We start from the raw sequence: 18,451 nt of genomic DNA on the forward strand, positions 1-18,451 counted from the left end.
CAGAGCTGACTTGATGGCAGCTGGTTAGGGTTTTAGATATGAGGGAGAATTGGACTGGGGAAGAGGGACAAACACATTTTGGGGCCAAAATCATCCGAAGACACCTACTGAACTCTGGGTCCCCCCTACCCATGACTTCCCTCTGGTAAATTGTGCAGAGGCCCCCGGGAATCCCAGCAGCCAGTGGAGCTTGTTGGTTTGGGTGGGTTGTGTTATGTGGCATGTTGTCAAACATTATGATTTTGCCATCCACGATGTGGGAAAGTAAAATCGCTGGGCTTGAAGAAGTGGTGTGCATAGTTTAAGAGGCCCAGGGGGGCAAGGAGGGAAAGGGCTCCTCCTCTCCCCCAGCTCGGACTGCCGACCCCCCTCCCGGCCCACCATCCCCAGGCCTGATGCCCACACGGCCCTGGGTGATGTCACTCTCCATTTCTGGCTGGAGGAGGTCCTGGGCCCACATACGATGATGGCCGTGTGTTGAACAGAGAACGTGCCTTTGTGGTTTGTCTCCAGCCAGCACGAGCAGGCCTCCCCTGCCTCTAGGCCCTCCCTGGAAAGCTCTCGAGAAGATCACTGGACAAGTTTGTTTATTTATCAAACACCATCTAGCCTTTACCGTGTGCCAGACCCTGGGCTAGGGGCTTCCACGTGGTCACCCACTCAGTCCTCACAGCAGCCCTGCAAGGCTGGCACTATCACTGCCCTCATTGTACAGAGAGGACATGGGGCTCAGGGTGGTGGGATGTAGCCATAGTCACTTCGCCAGCAGGGCTGGGGGTCAACTCTTTGCAGCACGGCCACGAAGAGGCTCTGGCCTTGCCTGGCAGAGGTGCCCAGTACCTCTTTACTGAATGAACAGAGGGATGAGTGGACGACTGTGAAGGGAATTCCTAGAACGAATCAGAGAGACTGGTCCCAGTCAGTCATGCACCCAGCTTCTGAAGGCCCAGGTGATGCAGGAGACGGGTGGGAATTCTGCCAGGCCAGCCACTGGGCCCCCTGAGAAATCCAGAGGGGAGCAGGTGGCACTGCTGTGCCATACACAGTGACCTTAGCCCCTACCCCTAGAGAAGAGTGGTCAAAGGCTCTGAACCCCATGACCTGGGTTTGAATCCCAGCCCCTCTATGCACTGGTTGTGTGACCTTGAACAAGTCGCTTACCGTCTCTGTGCCTCAATGTCCTCCCCCACCAAAGGAGGGAATCCCAGCACTTCCCACCACCCCAGAATGAGGGAGGGAGCAGGTGGACCTGGTGTGTGGTGAGCACATACAGAAAATGCTGCAGCTCTCGTTGCTCCCCAGCTGAGCTGCCACCGGGACGCCCCTACAGCACGCAGACTCCACTCATTGGAGAAATGGCTTAAATGAGGGATCCTGTCTGCTTCAGTGCAAAGGTGCTGGGGCTCTGAGGTGGGGGTGGGGCTCACCATATTAAGAGTTATGGGTGCAGAGTGCCATTGGCCAATGTGGAGCTGGTGGTGTACATGCTAACACAGGACAGAAGTGCCAGGTGGAGGCGCCTGTGGTTTACTAGAATCTGCTAGAATTCTCCAGATGTTGTGCACACAGGGGGTCTGGGCAGCTGCCCTTCCCCCTCACACAGCCCACGCCTTCTTCCTTCCTGACGGGGAGTGGGCTGGGAAGAGATCTGGGCCAGGCGTCGACGTGCGGGCCACACCTGACCATGTCTTTGGTCTGTCTCTAGGGGAAACTGGATTGGAGAAGCCCCTTACAAAAGCGGCCGGCCCTGCTCAGAGTGTCCCCCCAGCTACGGAGGCAGCTGCAAGAACAACCTGTGCTACCGAGGTAGGGAATGGCTTCGAAAATGATTGCAGCGGATTTTCCCTCCAGTCTCTGAGTTATCAAATGATGTCACATAAAATAAGAAATTCTGACAAAAAAGTCAAAATCGCTGAGATCTGAAGGAGAAGGAAGAAGTAGCCAAGTATTGAGAGCAGGGAAAGGCATTTCCGGCAGGGGGAACAGCATGTGCAAAGGCCTCAAGGCATGAGGCTGCATGGTTACGAGGGTGGAAAATAGAAAGCACTGCACAGATGTGCAGATTTCTTTGTACAGACCCCACCTCTGGGACCTCCTGAGGGCACCTGCCATGCAGTCGGGGTGTAATGTTTCTTAAGTGGGATTTCCACCACTCTCCCACTTACGGTCTGGCAACGCCTCTTCCTTATCTTTGAGACGGGGCTCCACACACCGTCTTTGATGAAATCACCCTGGATGTCCCCCTGTGATTCCTGGATTCGAGAGACAAACATGGGCTTAGAGTCTGGTCCACTGACTTTAAGAATTTTCCAGCAGTGGGACCCTGGACAAGTCACTTCATCTCTCCGAGTCTCAGTCTTCCCATCTGAAAATGGAGGTCACAATGCCCACCCGGGGTCAGTGGGAGGCTAAACTGAAGAATGGGGGTTGAGATTGACCTTCGATATGTGTTAGGGCCCTTCCCAGTATTCCCACTCAGGCACATCCTCGTAACTGCTATGGGGCCACCCTGAGGGGTTAGATCCTTGTCAGATCCTGGGTGCTGACCCAGACACAGGCAAGGGGCAATGCCCTTCAGGGCTTCTCCTGGGGTAACCCGGGGCTCTGTGTTCAAACCTAATCACATCACAAGGCAGTGTTGAAAGCACATCAGCACCTTGTTAAGGGGGAGGCTCCAGGGTGCACCAGCCAGACATCCTGGTTGAGGGCGAGGGTTCAGAGCAGACAGAGGGGTTGTCTCTGCCGCTTACTGCTGTGTGTGCTCAGACACACTCCCTGCCCTCTCTGAGCCTCAGTTTCCCCATCTGTAGCAGTGATCACAGTAGTCCTCACCATGGAAGGCGAGTGCAAAGCCCCACACAGAGCTCTATGCACGTGGCTTGTTAGCTTCTGGCAGAAACCAGAAGCAGGGGGTACTGCTGCGCTTACCACCCTGCAAGCGGGAGCCCCTCACCTGGTGGGGAGCACCATCCACCTCCCAGCCGGGAGGGCCCTTGTCCATCTAACAGATGGTGGCTTCTCCTTGGAAACCCAGCTCAGGTGTCACACTTCTTCCAGAGAGCCTTCCCTGACTTACACACAGAGCACCTGCCTCTGTGTCTTCCTACACCCAGCACTGCCCTTGAGCCATGATCACCCCAGTCTACTCCAGGGCCTCTGGGCCTGCAGCCAGTGTGCTGTGCCCACTGTCTGAATAAATACACTCCAATATCTGCAGAGGGTCCTCTGCAAAGCATCTGTGCACACAGAGGTGCCTTAGCTGCCAATTTGCTGGCCCAGTGAAGCCTTATGCACTAATTTCTTTATTTTTGGTGGAAAATGCCCAACTTCACTTGGCCGACTTCCTACTTTCTTAGCTAAGCATGCAGAAAGTCTCCTCAAAAGCGGTTTATCAGCATAAACTCCTTCATAGCATTTACTGAGGGTGCCTGATGAGGCTGTGGCCTCTAATGAAGATGGAGCAGGGACAGGAGTAGAAGAAAAGAGAAGTTTCTTTCCCTCTAGCCCTTCCCTGTGTGGCAGTAAAGAGCACAGGCTTTCCAGCTGTAGAGCTTGGGCAAATCGCTTAGCCTCTCAAGGCTCAGTTTCCCCATCTGTGAAATGGGGGCCAATCATGCCTCCTAGCTTGTTGAGAGGGTTACGTGACAGAATACTGGGGAAGGGCTGAGCTGGCGTGTAAGCATTTGGTCTGTACTCAGTAAATGCTGGCTATGAGCTTTGTCACCATTTATAGAATCAAGTGGGGATCTATTTGGTGTTGTTAGTTGCCATTGTGTTGACTCTGACTCATGGCGACCTTACGTACAACAGAATAAAACGTGCCATCTTTGTGATCGTTGGTACACTTGAGCCCATTGTTGCGGCCACTGTATATTTTGACTGCCTTCCAACCTAGGGTGCTCATCTTCCAGCACTATATCAGATAGTATTCTGTTGTGGTCCATAGGGTTCTCACTGGCTAATTTTTGGAAGTAGATCGCCAGGCCTTTCTTCCTTGTCTGTCTTAGTCTGGAAGCTGCTCTGAAACCTCTCCAACATGGGTGACCCTGCTGCCATTTGAAATACTGGTGGCATAGCTTCCAGTATCACAGCAACATGCAAGCCACCATAGTACAATGAACTGACAGATGGGTGGTGGAATCTACAGGAAGGTGTAAACAATGCCACGTGCCCTGAGACCCCTCGTCCAGAGCTGGACGGCGCAGAGAGAGTAACCTGGCAATGAACTCAGGCACAGAATTTCCCCAGGCCACAATGACCCACACAAGAGTTCTTAACTCAGACACACTCAAACATAGGCTGTCCGCGGGGTAAGCATTTTGCTTTCCATGTGTGTGGCTCTGGACAGACACTGTCCGCCCATCTCCTAAATAGTGAGCTCTCAAGTGATTTAGACTGCTTTAGCAAACTGTGTCAGGCTAAATAAAACTGCGATTATGAGGTATAAAAATCGTAAGGGCAATGGAAGAAACCCAACTTCTTCCAGAGACAGTTCCTCTGTCAGTGACGAGCAAACCTGAATAGACACATTCAAAGCAGAGTGGATGAGAGACGACAAATGTGTGCCAGGCAGCGTCTGTAAGCCCAGTGTCTTCTAAAGGTTTCGCCTATAGCTTTTGGCTGTAAATGGTACTTTCAGAGTTCCCTTCTTGAATGTCCTTCAACTTTGTCACTGGGTATATAATTTTTCTTTAGGTGACAGAACTCTTTCAGGGTTTTTGCTTATTCAGCCATTCAGTGAATTTTGTTGAGCAGCTACTATGTGCTGGGTGTATAATGGGGTGCGAAGCAGGCCTGGCTCCTGGTCTCATGGAGTTGATAGGTGGTTGGAGAGGCAGAGAGGAGACCTGATGGCGCAGTGGTTAAGCGCTCAGCTGCTAAGCCAAAGGTCAGCAGTTTGAACCCACCAGCCGCTCCACAGAAGAAAGATGTGACAGTCTGCTTCCGTAAAGATTACAGCCTAGGAAACCCTGTGGTGCAGTTCTACTCTGTCCTGTAGGGTTGCTGTGAGTCAGAATCAACTTGACAGCAAAGAGTTTGGTTTGGGAGAGGCAGATGTTGGTGAAACCGTGACTGTGAGTATGCTACCGAGGTGCAGTGCGTGGTGATACAGGAACACGTGCACGATTGGAACGGGGGCTGAGTGCTGTCTCTCACCCTGGACTGAGAGCCTGTCAGTCTCCTCATGGTCTGGCTGGGCCAGGGTCAGCCTGGGGGGTGTGTCTGCGCGGTAGTGGCTGAGCCTCCTGGGGCTATGTAACAAATTACTGCAAACTATTGTCTCCTGGCTCTGGAGGCCAGCAGTCCAAATCAGCGTGTCAGCAGGACCATGCTCTCTGTGAAGGCTTTAGGGGAGGATCCTTCCTTGTCTCTCCCAGCTTCCGGTAGCCCCAGTCATTCCTTGGCATGGAGATGCATCTTCACCCAGCTGTCCTTCCTCTGCCTGTCTCTCTGTCTCTCCTCCTTTTATAGGACGCCACTCGGACTGCATTAGGGTCTAGTCCACTCTAGAAAGACCTCATGTTATCTTAACTGACAACATCTTGAAAGACCCTATTTCCAAACAAGGTCATCTTCACAGGTAGGATTCCAGTATCTCTGTTTGGGGGACACAGTTCAACTCATCACAGGTGATGAATCCAGCTAGGAAACAGGTGCAAAGTATCTCTGCCTCAGAAAACATTGCAGAATCCCTCATCGGCCCTGTTTGGTTGTCTGGTTTTGTATAGACACGAAGCGCTTGGTCTGCCCCTTAGAGGAGAATGCATTGCTCTTAACAAGTGGAAATAAGACATGGGGATCAATAACACTTGGAGGACTTGGATTTTAATGCAGTAACACAGAGGCCTGTGAGGCGATGTATTAGTCCTCGGGGAAATCGCACGCCCTAACACATCTCTCATCTTTTCTCACTGAGGTGCCCCCAAGGCAGGGTTTCCAAGCTGGGTGCGCAGACATCTGCGGGAGCAGGGGTACAGGTGGTTAGGTGGAACGGGGGCCCAGCAGAGATGCTTGTGGGTTCATCTTTGGTGAGGCCGTAGGAGCACAGAGAAATAGCGGCTTTCTCTGCTTTGGCTGGAATTTATACTTTGGCATCGTGGTGGTCTGATGGTAGATCCTGGTGCGCTGTTACCAGTTGCCTTTCGTGATGAAAGCTGGAAGGTAAATGCACTACTGCTTAATAGGTGTGGTTTGTTTGGCTAATTAAAATGTTATAAAAAATGGAGGCTGCGGTTCATGCATGGGGTAAAAATGAGGACTCAGTGGACTTTTTTTTTTTTTCTTCAATTTCTTAAAATTAACTTCACCTGTTCCCTTTCACCTTTTTTAAATAGACATCGTTTTTTAGAGCAGTTTTAGGTTTACAGAAAAAGTGTGCAGAAAGTAAGAGTTCCCATAGGCCCCCTCTCCTCCGTGCACACAGTTGCTCCTGTTATCAGCATCTTGCATTGATGTGGTTCATTTGTTAACATGGATGAAGCAATACTGATGCATCATTACTAACGGAAGTCCGCAGTTCACATCAGGCTCACTCTTTGTGTTGTCCAGTCCTGCGAGTTTTGACAATGCATAGTGTCATGTGTTCACCAGTACAGTATCCTACAGAATAGTTTCTGTAAAATACCCCACACCCATGATCACGAAGATGGTGCAGGACTGGGCAACTTTTCATTCCGTTGTACATAACATCATAATCGGTTGGAACTGACTCGACAGCAACTAACAGCAGCAACAACAACAACAAAGCCCTGTGCTCCACCTATTCATCACTCCTTCCTTCCCCGAACTCCTGGCAACCACTGATCTTTTTCATGTCCTTATAGTGTAGGGTCTCTATGACTCGGAATCAACTCGACTGCACACAACATAACATAGTTTTGACTTTTCCAGGATGTCATATAGTTCCAATCATGCGGTATGTAGCCTTTTCAGACTGGCTTCTTTCACTTAGCAGAATGCATTGAGGGTTCTTCCACATCTTTTTGTAGTTTGATAGCTCAAAATGACTAACATTTTTCTTTTTTCCTGTACAAAAATTTATACATACATTGTTATGTGACTCTAATTGCTCTCCCCATACTGTGACAGCCCACTCACTTCTCCTTTCCACCCGATTCCCCATGTCCATTCAACCAGCTCCTAACACTCTCTGCCTTCCCATCTCACCTCCAGACAGAAGCTGCCTGTTTAGTCTCTTGTATCTACTTGAGCTAAGAGGCACACTCCTCACGAGTATCACTTTATGTCCCACAGTCCAGTCCAATCCCTGTCTGAAGAGTTGGCCTCAGAAATTTAGTTCTGGGCCGATAGAGAATCCAGGGGCCATGCTTTCCGGGGTTCCTCCAGTCTCAGTCAGACCATTAAGTCTGGTCTTCTTACTAGAATTTGAGTTCTGCACCCTACCTTTCTCCTGCTCCATCTGGGACTCTCTGTTGCGTTCCCTGTCAGGGCAGTCACCAAAATGACTAACATTTTTCTAAATCAGGAATTGGGTCTAGAATAATGCTACATGATGGGTCCAGCATTACTGAGCAGTGAAACTCCAGTACTGAGAAAGGAACTGAGCTGGCTGAGTGCTCCTGCCTCTCCGAGGTGGAAGAGGGAGCAGGACTTGTGGCAGGGTGCCCTTCATGGGCCTGAGAGCATGGGCATGGGTCCTCGTGCCCCTCACTGTGATGGGCGCACACGGGAGGAAGACTTGACCCCCTCCGTGAACACCGAGGGCAGAGGGGCCTCAGGAGATAGAGATGAGGCAGCTCTGTGAGGCTGCTTCCTGGGACAGGTGGTGGTGCAGGCGTCAGTGGGATAGGAAGCCGGCAGAGTCAGCCAGGTATGGGTGCTGGCCTTCTCGTGCTGGGCCAACCCAGCTCCTCCCCGGTCCAAAGCAAACAGAGTCCGCCATGGGCAGATCCAGGTCCTCCTCGCTGGTAGAATTCCACCTGGCCAGTGCCTATTCAGAAAAGTAGCTTTCTTTTTGCAACTGAAATGATTCTTTGTACAACCAAACCTCAAACGTGTTTAGTTTTCAACTTTTTTTTTTTTTAAGTGCATTTCTGTTAAATCCCAATTTTTTTTTTTTTCCTTCCTCTTCATGATTAAGAAGAGACCTATGACCAAAAACTCGAAACGGACGAAATGAACGAGGTGGAGACGGCTCCGGTTCCTGAAGAAAAACCCATGCGGGTCCCACCGAAGGTGATGAGGCCCACGAAGCCCCGTAAAGCCTCCGTGGTCAGCTACATGGGTGGGTCCCCACTTTCTGCTTGCCCTCTGAGCCACCTCTGGGGGATGGAGGAGGGGAGCTAGTGGGTTGAGAGGTTTCCAAGTCAACAAACAGCGTGGAACAGGGTTGGGTGTAGCTTGCAAAAAGCACAGCCCTAAGACGTTTTGAAAAAAAATGATATTTTTAAGTCATTTTTAAAAGCAAGTTATTATAAGAGCTGTACTTGGGTGACACCTTTTTTCCCTAGGTGGGTAGTTTAAGGTTAGACCTTCCCCAGTCCTTTCAAAGGGAAACTGGGCTGAAATTGGGTTCCTCTTGGCAGTGCTGGTCTCCCCAGGGGAGAGTGAGAACATGCAGCGTAAAGCTGGTCCCAGTGGGTCCCAGCCTACCTTCACCATGTTCCAGCTCTGTGACTCAGCTGGTTACTCGACCCTTGGAGACTCGGTTTTCCCATCCATGAAGTGGGGCTAATGACACCTACATCAGGGCTGCGGTGAGGGTTATTTGCATAATGTGGGTCACCCCTTAAGCTTTGAGGCCATCATGAACTTGCCTTCAACACCCCATATTGGGTAGAAATTGAATGTCTTCCCCAAGGCATCTGAAAATTCCCAGGTGCTGAATGTTCTCATGCTCACTTCTCGGCCTGCTTTCCTCTTTCCTGACTTCATTGCAGTGCCTCCTAAGGTTTTCCTTCTTCCTGCCCTCACTCACCCAGGGTCAGCTCAGCTCCCCTCCGGATTTCCCCTGGACACTGCTCCCAGGGGTGCCTATGTGTGCAGCTGCCTTTCCTGAAGGTTTGGGCCTGTGGAGAGGTCTTTTCTTACAGATACAGCACAGGTATAGGCTGTATCGTTTTCCCCCTAAGCCTCAAGTGGCATAAAACTGGACTCACCCTAAATGGAAGCACAGCTTGTGCTAATCTTTCTCGGAAACCCTCTCTTCTTTTTCCAATTAGTCAAGTCTCATTATTTGCAATCATTGTGCTCTGTAAAGTCACCATGAATACTGCATTAGCAAATACTGAACCATTGTTCCAGGGGAAATACAGAGTTAGATTCCTGTGAGCCCCTGGTCACAACATTTTCATCAACTGATCGACACATACATAACCTTGTTATATGTGTGTTTCTGTTTACAGACTCCTTATTGAACACATATGGTTGATTCATTAACACTGAACTCAGCCAACAGCACTGTAACTCGTGCCTGAATGAAGCTTATTTAACACACGTTTTCTCCATAAGGCACATCACAGCCTTCTTGCACTTAGGAACACAAGACAGCATTTCAGCACAACGCTCAGGGGCCATTTTAAACAATGGACTCGCCAGCAACAAGCACAAAAATGAGAAGAACGTCTACACAGACCATGAAAAGGACCCTTGTTTGTAGTGTGAGAGCTGAAACAAGAAGGCAGAGCGTTGCCTTGTTTGGCCTCAGCTGCAAACATGTGCGTTGAGTGACTCAAACTTTTTCCCATTCTGTGCATGTCCACAAATGACTGCGAAAGTGCCACTAGTATTGATTTTGGGGTCACAAATGAATTTTAGCAAGTAGGTGAATTTGTACATACAGAATCCGTGATAATGAGGTTGACTGTCTTCTCCCCCGGCTATACCAGTCTTTCTATCCTCTCGTGTTTTCAAATACTTCCCCCTCTTCCAACTTTCTGACATTTAATCATTCAGTATCTTTATTTGAACAGGAAATAAGCTGATGCTCTTATCTTCCAAAAGCTCAAAATGGTTCCGTTGTTTTCTTTTCATAATGTAAAATTATAATATATATCTTTTTCCAAACTGTAACACTACTACAGGATTCTGATGTGTTCCTATAAAATAAGCGTAAGAGTAAAGCCTGCCAAAAGTCTTCTTGGCTGTGGGGAGACCTTCAGTGAGAATGGCAAGACTTCCTGCCCCCAGGGTCAGTTCAGCCTTCCTTTTCACTCCTGGGAGGTCCCCACCCTCCAGAAACCCTATGTGGTTCTGTGCACTAGTGTGTGCAGGCCCCTCTCCAAGGCTTAATCTTTAGTGCCTCATGTAATCCTCACAAAGCCCTGTGAGTGGGTACTGTCATTATCCCCATTATTGTTCATATTTGGAAACTGAGCCTCAGAGAGAGGAGGTAACTTGTCCAAGGTCACATAACTACTAAGTGGTGGACCTGGGATTCGAACATCATAACGGAAGCCAGCAGCCATTATGCATTGCTCCTGCCCTCCCTATGCACGGGTCCAGAGTGTCCCTCGAGGCAGGGTCGGGGGTCTTCTAGCCCAAACATCCTCCCTGTTTCTTGCTGTGACATATATTTCTGCATTCCTCTCCTAGCCCAGGTCGTTGGGTGTGACACCAAGATGAAGGACAAGTGCAAAGGTTCCACATGCAACAGGTAACGTCTCTGCTTCATCCCTGTCTTCGTGCTCTACTCCCATAGCATCCCCCAGTGTGACAACCAAAAATGTCTCCAGATGTTGCCAGCTGTCCCCTGGGGGTAAAATCGCCCTCAGTTGAGAACCACTGACTTATAGGGTTGACTCAGCTTCTGGATCTTCACCCCACCCCCATATATGTATTCTGATTAAGAGTTTCATCCCTACAAGCCACTATGAAATGCATTCTGGGGGAATAGTGAGCATCCAACCCCATCAAACACACCTGACCATGGTGTGTTGTTGGTAAGCCAGCTCTCAAAAACAACAACAAAAAATGATTTGTAGCAGTTGCCGATTTCTGTGGTGTAAATACTCCCATCCTGACTGATTTCAAGCTCCCAGTGATCTAATACCCAGCTCGCAGAGTTCCTGAATCTGTAACAAGCCAATTTCCAGCCAGGATAAGCTGACTCCAGCACACCCAGATTCTACATTAGCATCATCTGGGGAGCTTTTAAAAAACACTCACTCCAGAGCCCTCTGCTCAGAGATGCGGATTTAATTAGCCTGGGAAGGGGCCCAAGCGTCAGCTCTCCAGGTAATTCTGATATGCAGCTGGGCCGTGAGCCTTAAGCCAGAGCGAGTGTTTTCAAGCCTGAGAGCCCAGCAGACTCTCTTGCAGAGTCTGTTAAAGATACAGACTCTGGACGTCACCCCCAGAGGACCTAGGGGGTTGGGGTGGGCTCTGGAGTTTGAGAAATGGGAGAACCAGAGGAATGGGAGAATCAACCAAATGAGAGATAAGACAGTTACGGCCATGGAGGCCTTTCCTTGGCTTGTTGTGTTGTTAGTTGCTGTGGAGGTGATTCTGACTCATGGTGACCCCATGTGTTACAGAGTAGAACGGAGCTCCATAGGGTTTTCTTGACTGGAATCTTAACTGAAGCAGATCACCGGGACTTTTCTTCTGTGGTACTGCTGGGTGGGGTCAACCTGCCAACCTTTAGGTTAGCAGGCTTGCACCACCAAAAGGAGTTAAATCCCAGGCTGAAGGCTGGGCTGGGGCAGGGGCACAGTAAAAACAAGAATGGTCTTTATGGCGATATTAACAACAATTTTCACATGGTGCTGTTCCACTTACAAAGTACCTTCCCTTGTATCGATTCATTTCATCTTCAAGACGTCCCTGTGATGTGGGTGCTTCGTTCCTGTCCCCCAAGGCTGGGAATGGGTGACCACCTTGTCCTGGTTTGCCTGAGACTCTTGTGGTTTTAGTTCTGAAAGCCCTGGGAAGCCCCTCAGTCCTGGGCGAACCCGGACGCCTGCTCACCCTCGCTGAGAATGGAATTTAGGCAGACTTTCTGGGAGAAGCTGTGGACTTCCGAATGAGACCAATCTTACAGACCTAAAGGAACCCATTGCTAATAGGTCTGTAAGTGCTCTCTATCAAAGTCAATCCCTCCTCCCTCAGCGTTGGCTGTCTATTCACCAGGCAAGGCTGAGCTTTCTAGCAGAAGCCTGGCTGCAGATGCTCTGAGTTTTTGGTGAAAAAGTTCACCAGCTCTAGAACATACAAATTATACCATACATGTCATACCATACACGTGTGATAACATGTTATAAGCATGGTTTTGCCCAGTTGGGGGCTCCATTCCACCTCTGGGTGACAGGAGTCACAGGGCACCCTGTGTTCTGTGCCACGGCTGGTAGAAGGGAAAATTCCAGGCTAGGGAAGTGCTAGGGGTGTGTGTTGGCCCAGGGCCGTGGCCACTGACAGATGCAACAGGACTGCTGCAGAATTGGAGAAGGGCTGCTTACCGCTGGACCCTGCCGGATGATGGAGCTGCCAGTGTCTCCCCCAGTAGCTGAAGAGATTAATCTCATTGATGGAGTCAATTCATGTTGTCTGCTCGAATGGTGAAGCATGTCTGCCAAGAAGAGCACGGTTGGTTTTGGCAGCACAGCTGCTGGGCTGCTCTTTCTGGTGGTAAACAGCCCACAGGTGCAGATGCTCAGGTTCATGAAGGTAAAACATGTCATCAGGATGGGGAATGTCAGCGTCTTCTTGTGAATCCTGGCATCTGCACATCTGAAGCTGAATCCAGTTATTTAAAGTGAGAAGGTGGTGGGTCCTGGGTGCTACCATGGGGACTTAGGGTGTAGTGTGTAGGAGAATACTTCATTCAGACTTCAGCATGAGTGTTATGAAGCAGACTTTGGACAACCCAGGATGTGTGACAAGGCTGTTTGGTAGGTTCGTGCACTGTCCCAGGCAAAGCTGTCATGGGTCTGCAGCTACTGCAAAAGTCAAACCAGTTAACTTGCTGGTACAATGAGCAAGATGTGGCAATGATCAGTGGTGGAATGTTGTGGATATTAGGTGCCATTGAGTTGGTGCTGACTCATAGCGACCCTGCCCAGTCCTGCACCACCCTCACAATTGTTGCTATGTTTGAGCCCATCATGGCAGCCACTATGTCAATCCGTCTTGTTGGGGGTCTTCCTCTTTTTTGATGACCCTCTACTTTACTGAGCATGATGTTCTTCTCCAGAGACTGGTCCCTTCTGATAACATGCCCAGAGTATGTGAGATGAAGTCTCACCATCCTTGGTTCTAAGGAACATTCTGGCTGTACTTCTTCCAAGAAGTACAGAGGTAGAATAGCTATACCTAAAGCCTGCTGTGTCCCTGTGTACAATGTTAGGGTAACATTTGCAAGTCTCAGGCACCTCATAAGAAAGGCCTGGCAATCTACTTTAGAAAAATCAGCCATTGAAAATCCTGTGCAGCTCAATTCTACTCTGACATACATGCGGTTCCCAGGAGTCGGAATTGATTCCATGGCAGCTGGTTTGGTTTGGAGTTTTGGTTTTGTGCTGGGTACATTGGGAAGAAAGCCAGCAGCTCCCAGAAAGAGGTGTTCACTACACAAACTAATGGGTGTGTGATTTTTGGAGCGGTCCAGGGTTGCCCTTTTGTGGTGGTGGCGCTTTCTGCACTCCAGGCTCTTCATGAGAGGATCACACCTGAGTACTCATTGCAAAAAAAATTAACAAGGTTTGGAGACCACCTCTCACCAGACAAACAGCATCATCAGAGGCAGAGGTGGACGGGGCACTCCCCAAGCAGGGAGAAGACAGTTAAGAATTAGAACTCATCCCACCTGCAAACACACCAACGCTTGCTGTTTCTCTCACCTAGGCCATGCCATGATCTGACACAGCAGTTTTCTCTCTATGTTTACTGGGCTTTTTTTCTGATTTTAAAAGGTATTCTTGTTCCTTGTAAAGAATTTAGGAAAAACAAAATAACAAAAAAAGGATAAAGAAGTAAATGTCCCAGAATCTCACCAATATTGGTAGCAATTTGGTATATTTCCTTCCAGTCTTTTTTCTGTGCACTGATGAGGCCAATTTTGCAATTATGTTTGTTACTGTTTTCACTTAATATTTTCCACCACCAATAAATATTCCGCAAGACTTCATTTTTAGTGACTGCATAATACTCTGACATGCGACTAAAAAAAAAGTGTGTGTGGCCGTTCCTTTTGACACCTAGTAACTCATTTCCAGCTTTTCACAATTAGAACCTGTTGGAATATGTGTGTACATATACACAAGCATCCTCAGATGAGTTTGGTACAGAAAGGCATATCAACACAAAAGGGGAGCCCTCAAACTCTCCAGAAATTGTCAGAATATACATATTGGTCTGTTTTCTGACTTTTTATTTGGGATATACACCTACGACAGAAATTCAAGAGTCAATGGGTATGAATTTTTAAAGCTTTCTGGAAAGGTTAGAGTAATTTAGACAGGGTGCAGGAGTATTCTTCCCTACATGAACACCATCACTGAGTTTTATGACATTAAAAAACCCGTGCCGTTTGATACATGGAAAATGTGGTCTCTCTTTAATCTGCACTTCTTTGATGAGTGATGTTGGACGTTTTGCATGCATTGAAGCCATTTGTGTTTCGTCTTTGAATTGTCTGTATCTTCGTCTTCACCCATAGTGCTGGCCTTAAGCAGGTGAAAGTAGTCTTTAAGAAGGGCAAACTGAATTTATAATTGTGTTCATGTGGATATAAACTGCAGGCTGGGCCTGGGTAAATTATGACCTGTTCGGAAATAATAGATTGTAAATGAAGCTTCTTTATGTATAATAATAGAGCTATTGAAGAAGAAAACGATAAATTCACTGTGCGATTTCATCAATGTGCTTGCCTCTGAAACTCGTTTTACTTCTTCTCCACCAGGTACCAGTGTCCAGCAGGCTGTTTGAACAACAAGGCAAAGATTTTTGGAACTCTCTATTATGAAAGTGTAAGTGTGGCCGATGCTTCTTTAAATGGCTCGTGTATTTTTAAACAAGGTTGGTGGTTTTAATAGGAAAAGTGCTTCTTTCCCCTTCTGAGTAAAACCTTACATTTGGACGATTGATCCGCGCAGACTCATGGCTCACAGACTCGTGAAGCCACTCTTGGAATCCAGGGCTGACCCCAAGGCAGAGCTGTCTCCACTTCAGAACTTGTGTTAATATGCTCGACTGGAGGGGGAGAAAGGGCTATTTGTCACTGTTCTTAGTTTGTAAAGCAACTCACATGAGCTTTTTAAGATAAGCAACCCCAGGAACAAAGACGTGGTTATAGAGAAAGGAAAGGGTCGGAAGGAGTGAGCTTTATCCTGTCTTTTTGGCTTTTAGTGGGGTGAGGACAAACACCTTGGGTATTTCTGAAAAAGATTGTTGACAAAGGTTAATTCAGAATATATTTATGGTCTTGTGCCCCCACCCCCCAGTCATCCAGCATATGCCGCGCTGCAATTCACTACGGAATCATAGACGACAAAGGAGGCCTTGTGGACGTCACCAGGAACGGGAAGGTCCCCTTTTTCGTGAAGTCGGAGAGGCACGGCGTGGGGTCTTTGAGGTGACTATTCTGTGACCAAAACAAACCAGTTGCTGTCGTGTTGATTCCAATTCATGGCGACCCCATGTGTGTCGGAGAAGAACTGTGCTTCAGGGGGTTTTCAATGGCTGTGATCTTTCAGAAGTAGATCACCAAGCCTTTCTTCCAAGGCACCTCTGAGTGGACTTGAATTGCCAACCTTTCAGTTAGCAGCTGAGTGCATTAACCATTTATACCACCCAGGACCTCCTACTGTGTGGCCAGGATTCCTTAAAACATTTTTTCCCAGTTATGAGCTTATTGTGGAAACATCAAAAAGTCCTAAAAAATAGAAAGAAGCAGGAAAAAAAAGATTACCTTAATCCCTAACTCAGAAATTGCCACTATGGACAGTTTAGCATACTGCATTCCTGTGGGATTTTTTTATGTGTATTTTTAATTTGGTTGAATTGGAATCCTGCCTTTTCCACCTGCCCAGACACTGAGAACTCTTTAGATGCGCCATTATTAACAGTTGATGATTTCCATGAGTGTATAGGGTAATTCTTTTTTTTTTTGGTTTTTTTAAAATTTTTTTTATTGTACTCAGGTGAAGGCTTACAGAACAACTAGTTTCTCATGAAACAGTAGTACACATATTGTTTTTGACATTGGTTAACAACCCCACAACATGTCAACCCTCTAACTTCTCAACCATTTTTTTTTGGTGAAAATACACATAGCCAAAGATACACCATTTCAAAACTTTCTACATGCACAGTTCAGTGACATTGACTACGCTCTTCCAGTTGTGCTGTTATTCTCACTGAAGCTGAAGGCTTACAGAACAAAATAGTTTCTCATCTAACAATTACTACAAATGTTTCCCTATGACAATGGTTAACAATCTCACAACACATCAACAATATCCTTACTCAACCTTGGGTTCCCTATCACCAACTGCTTGCCCCTTCTGCCTTCTGGCCTTTGTCACTGGACTACTGTACCTCGTTAGTCTCATTTGGTTTTACGGGGCTGTCCACTCCCAGGCTGAACAGCGAACCTCGGAGATAACTTCACCACTGAGCTAAAAGGGTGTCTGGGGGCCATACTCTTGGGGTTTCTCCAGTCTCCTTTAGGCCAGTAAATCTGGCCTTTTTTTTTTTTTTCCACATAAACACCTGCAGCTTTATTCATTACTGCCCAAAATTGAAGGCAACCAAGATATCCTTCAATAGGTGAAAGGGCAAACAAACTGTGATATATACACACAATGAAGTATTATTCCGCAATAAAAAGAAATAAGCTATCAAACTACAAAAAGACATGGAGGAAACCCATTCCCGGAGATTACCTTTCAGCCAAATAATAGACAGGCCTATAAAGTGAACAATAACATATAGGGTAATTCTTGATTAGTACTTTTTCTTACTCCCTAGACAATGATGCTTTTCATTTTCAAAATATGCTTACTTTTCTTCTAAGGCAATGTTTTCCACATAAGTATGTGGCGGACAATAGGTAGACCATCTTGGTCGTTCTGACTTATTGGGTGGTGGAGGGAGAGGTCAGATCTCTTGGGTGCTCGTGTCTTGGTCTTTGTATGGGTTTAGTGGCACAGGTGGTCCTGGAGCCTGGGGAGCCCAGCAGTCTACAGCAGGGGCTGTGGGGTCAGACAGACCTGCCTTATGAACTTAAGGGAGGGAAGTTAGTTAGACAAAGCGCAGGGATGTCCAAATGAAAGCAATGGAAGTATCCACTGAGATATTGCAGTGTGACTGCAATGCCGGCCATAGTAAAACTGAGTACAGGCAGCGACCATTCGTGAGCTTGGCAAAGGACTCAGTTCCTGCGCTGGGTGGAGCCTTTATCCTGGAGGGACTTCTGGCCCCTTCCAATGGCCAACTTTGCATCCAGAGCGGTTCTTCACATTTTAGAATTCAGGGGGTCTGTGAACATCGATGCAAAGAAAACGACAACTTTATTTTCACCAACCTCTCATTGAAAAGTAGTATTTCCTTCAATTATGAATGTTGGCCACAAACCAGAGTAGTATTGGCAGGTGACTCTCACCGATAGATATCCAGGTGCTGCAGATGTTTCAAAACACTCTCCGCTCATCCCCACCTTGAAATGGCAGTACTGCTTAGACTCGCCTATAGAGTTTGTTATTTATTGCATTACCAAAGAAACACAGCAATTCCTCCAACACGAACTTGTTTTCATACTTTGCTGATGACATTAATACTTGGTAACTGATTTCCTTTGTAATCTTTTGAATTTATTTTATGCACGGTAAATCCATTATTCTGAGAAGGGGTCCACAGGCTTCATGTGTGCCAATGGAGGGGTCCACGGCACAAAAAAAGCTAAGAAGCCCTGCTCTAGAGGGTTCTCAGAGCTTTCAGCCTGGTGGAAAACAACCAGGAACATGTAAAGTCAAGTCTGTAAATAAAATTAGTACAGGAGCCAGTGTGTGCTCTGAGAAGCAATTCTGTTTGTGTTTACCATTTCCTGACGTTTTCTTTTGCAGCAAATACAAAGCTTCCAGTTCATTCATGGTGTCAGAAGTAAAAGGTAAGCTGGCTGGTCTTTTATGTGACCATAATCCACAGGTTATCTTGGATTTCCCTGCACAGTTCATTCCCTTTAGTTATTGGTTTAATGTTTAGCATACCTGCTAACATTGCCATTCTCAGTATATGCCCACCGCCTGTTTTGTAAATAAAGTTTTATTGGAACACAGCCAGGCACATTCATTTACACATTGTCTATGGCTGCTTTCTGCTCTACCAGCAAGTTGAGCAGTTGCAACAGAGACCACATGGACCACAACAATGAAAACATTTACTATCTGGCTCTTTAAGAATAAGTTTGCTGACCCTTGAACTATATGAGGATAAGTGGCCGGTATTTTAACCATTTTCTTATGTCTGTTGTTAAACACGATATATGGCCTTCAAG

At 47.5% G+C, this 18,451-nt stretch overlaps 1 protein-coding gene across 1 annotated transcript in view; it reads left to right on the top strand.

Annotated features, from left to right (window-relative positions):
* Positions 1-18,451, top strand: part of CRISPLD2 (cysteine rich secretory protein LCCL domain containing 2) — a 67,548-nt gene that overhangs the window by 25,137 nt on the left and 23,960 nt on the right. Inside the window, exons 6-11 of the mRNA XM_004377793.2 lie at positions 1,706-1,806; positions 8,102-8,245; positions 10,555-10,615; positions 14,858-14,924; positions 15,399-15,529; positions 18,021-18,064. Of these exons, the coding sequence (XP_004377850.1) occupies positions 1,706-1,806; positions 8,102-8,245; positions 10,555-10,615; positions 14,858-14,924; positions 15,399-15,529; positions 18,021-18,064 (548 nt within the window). The remainder of the gene's footprint in view (positions 1-1,705; positions 1,807-8,101; positions 8,246-10,554; positions 10,616-14,857; positions 14,925-15,398; positions 15,530-18,020; positions 18,065-18,451) is intronic.

The sequence above is a fragment of the Trichechus manatus genome, unplaced genomic scaffold (genome assembly GCF_000243295.1).
Source record: "Trichechus manatus latirostris isolate Lorelei unplaced genomic scaffold, TriManLat1.0 scaffold00053, whole genome shotgun sequence".
Lineage (NCBI taxonomy): Eukaryota > Metazoa > Chordata > Mammalia > Sirenia > Trichechidae > Trichechus > Trichechus manatus.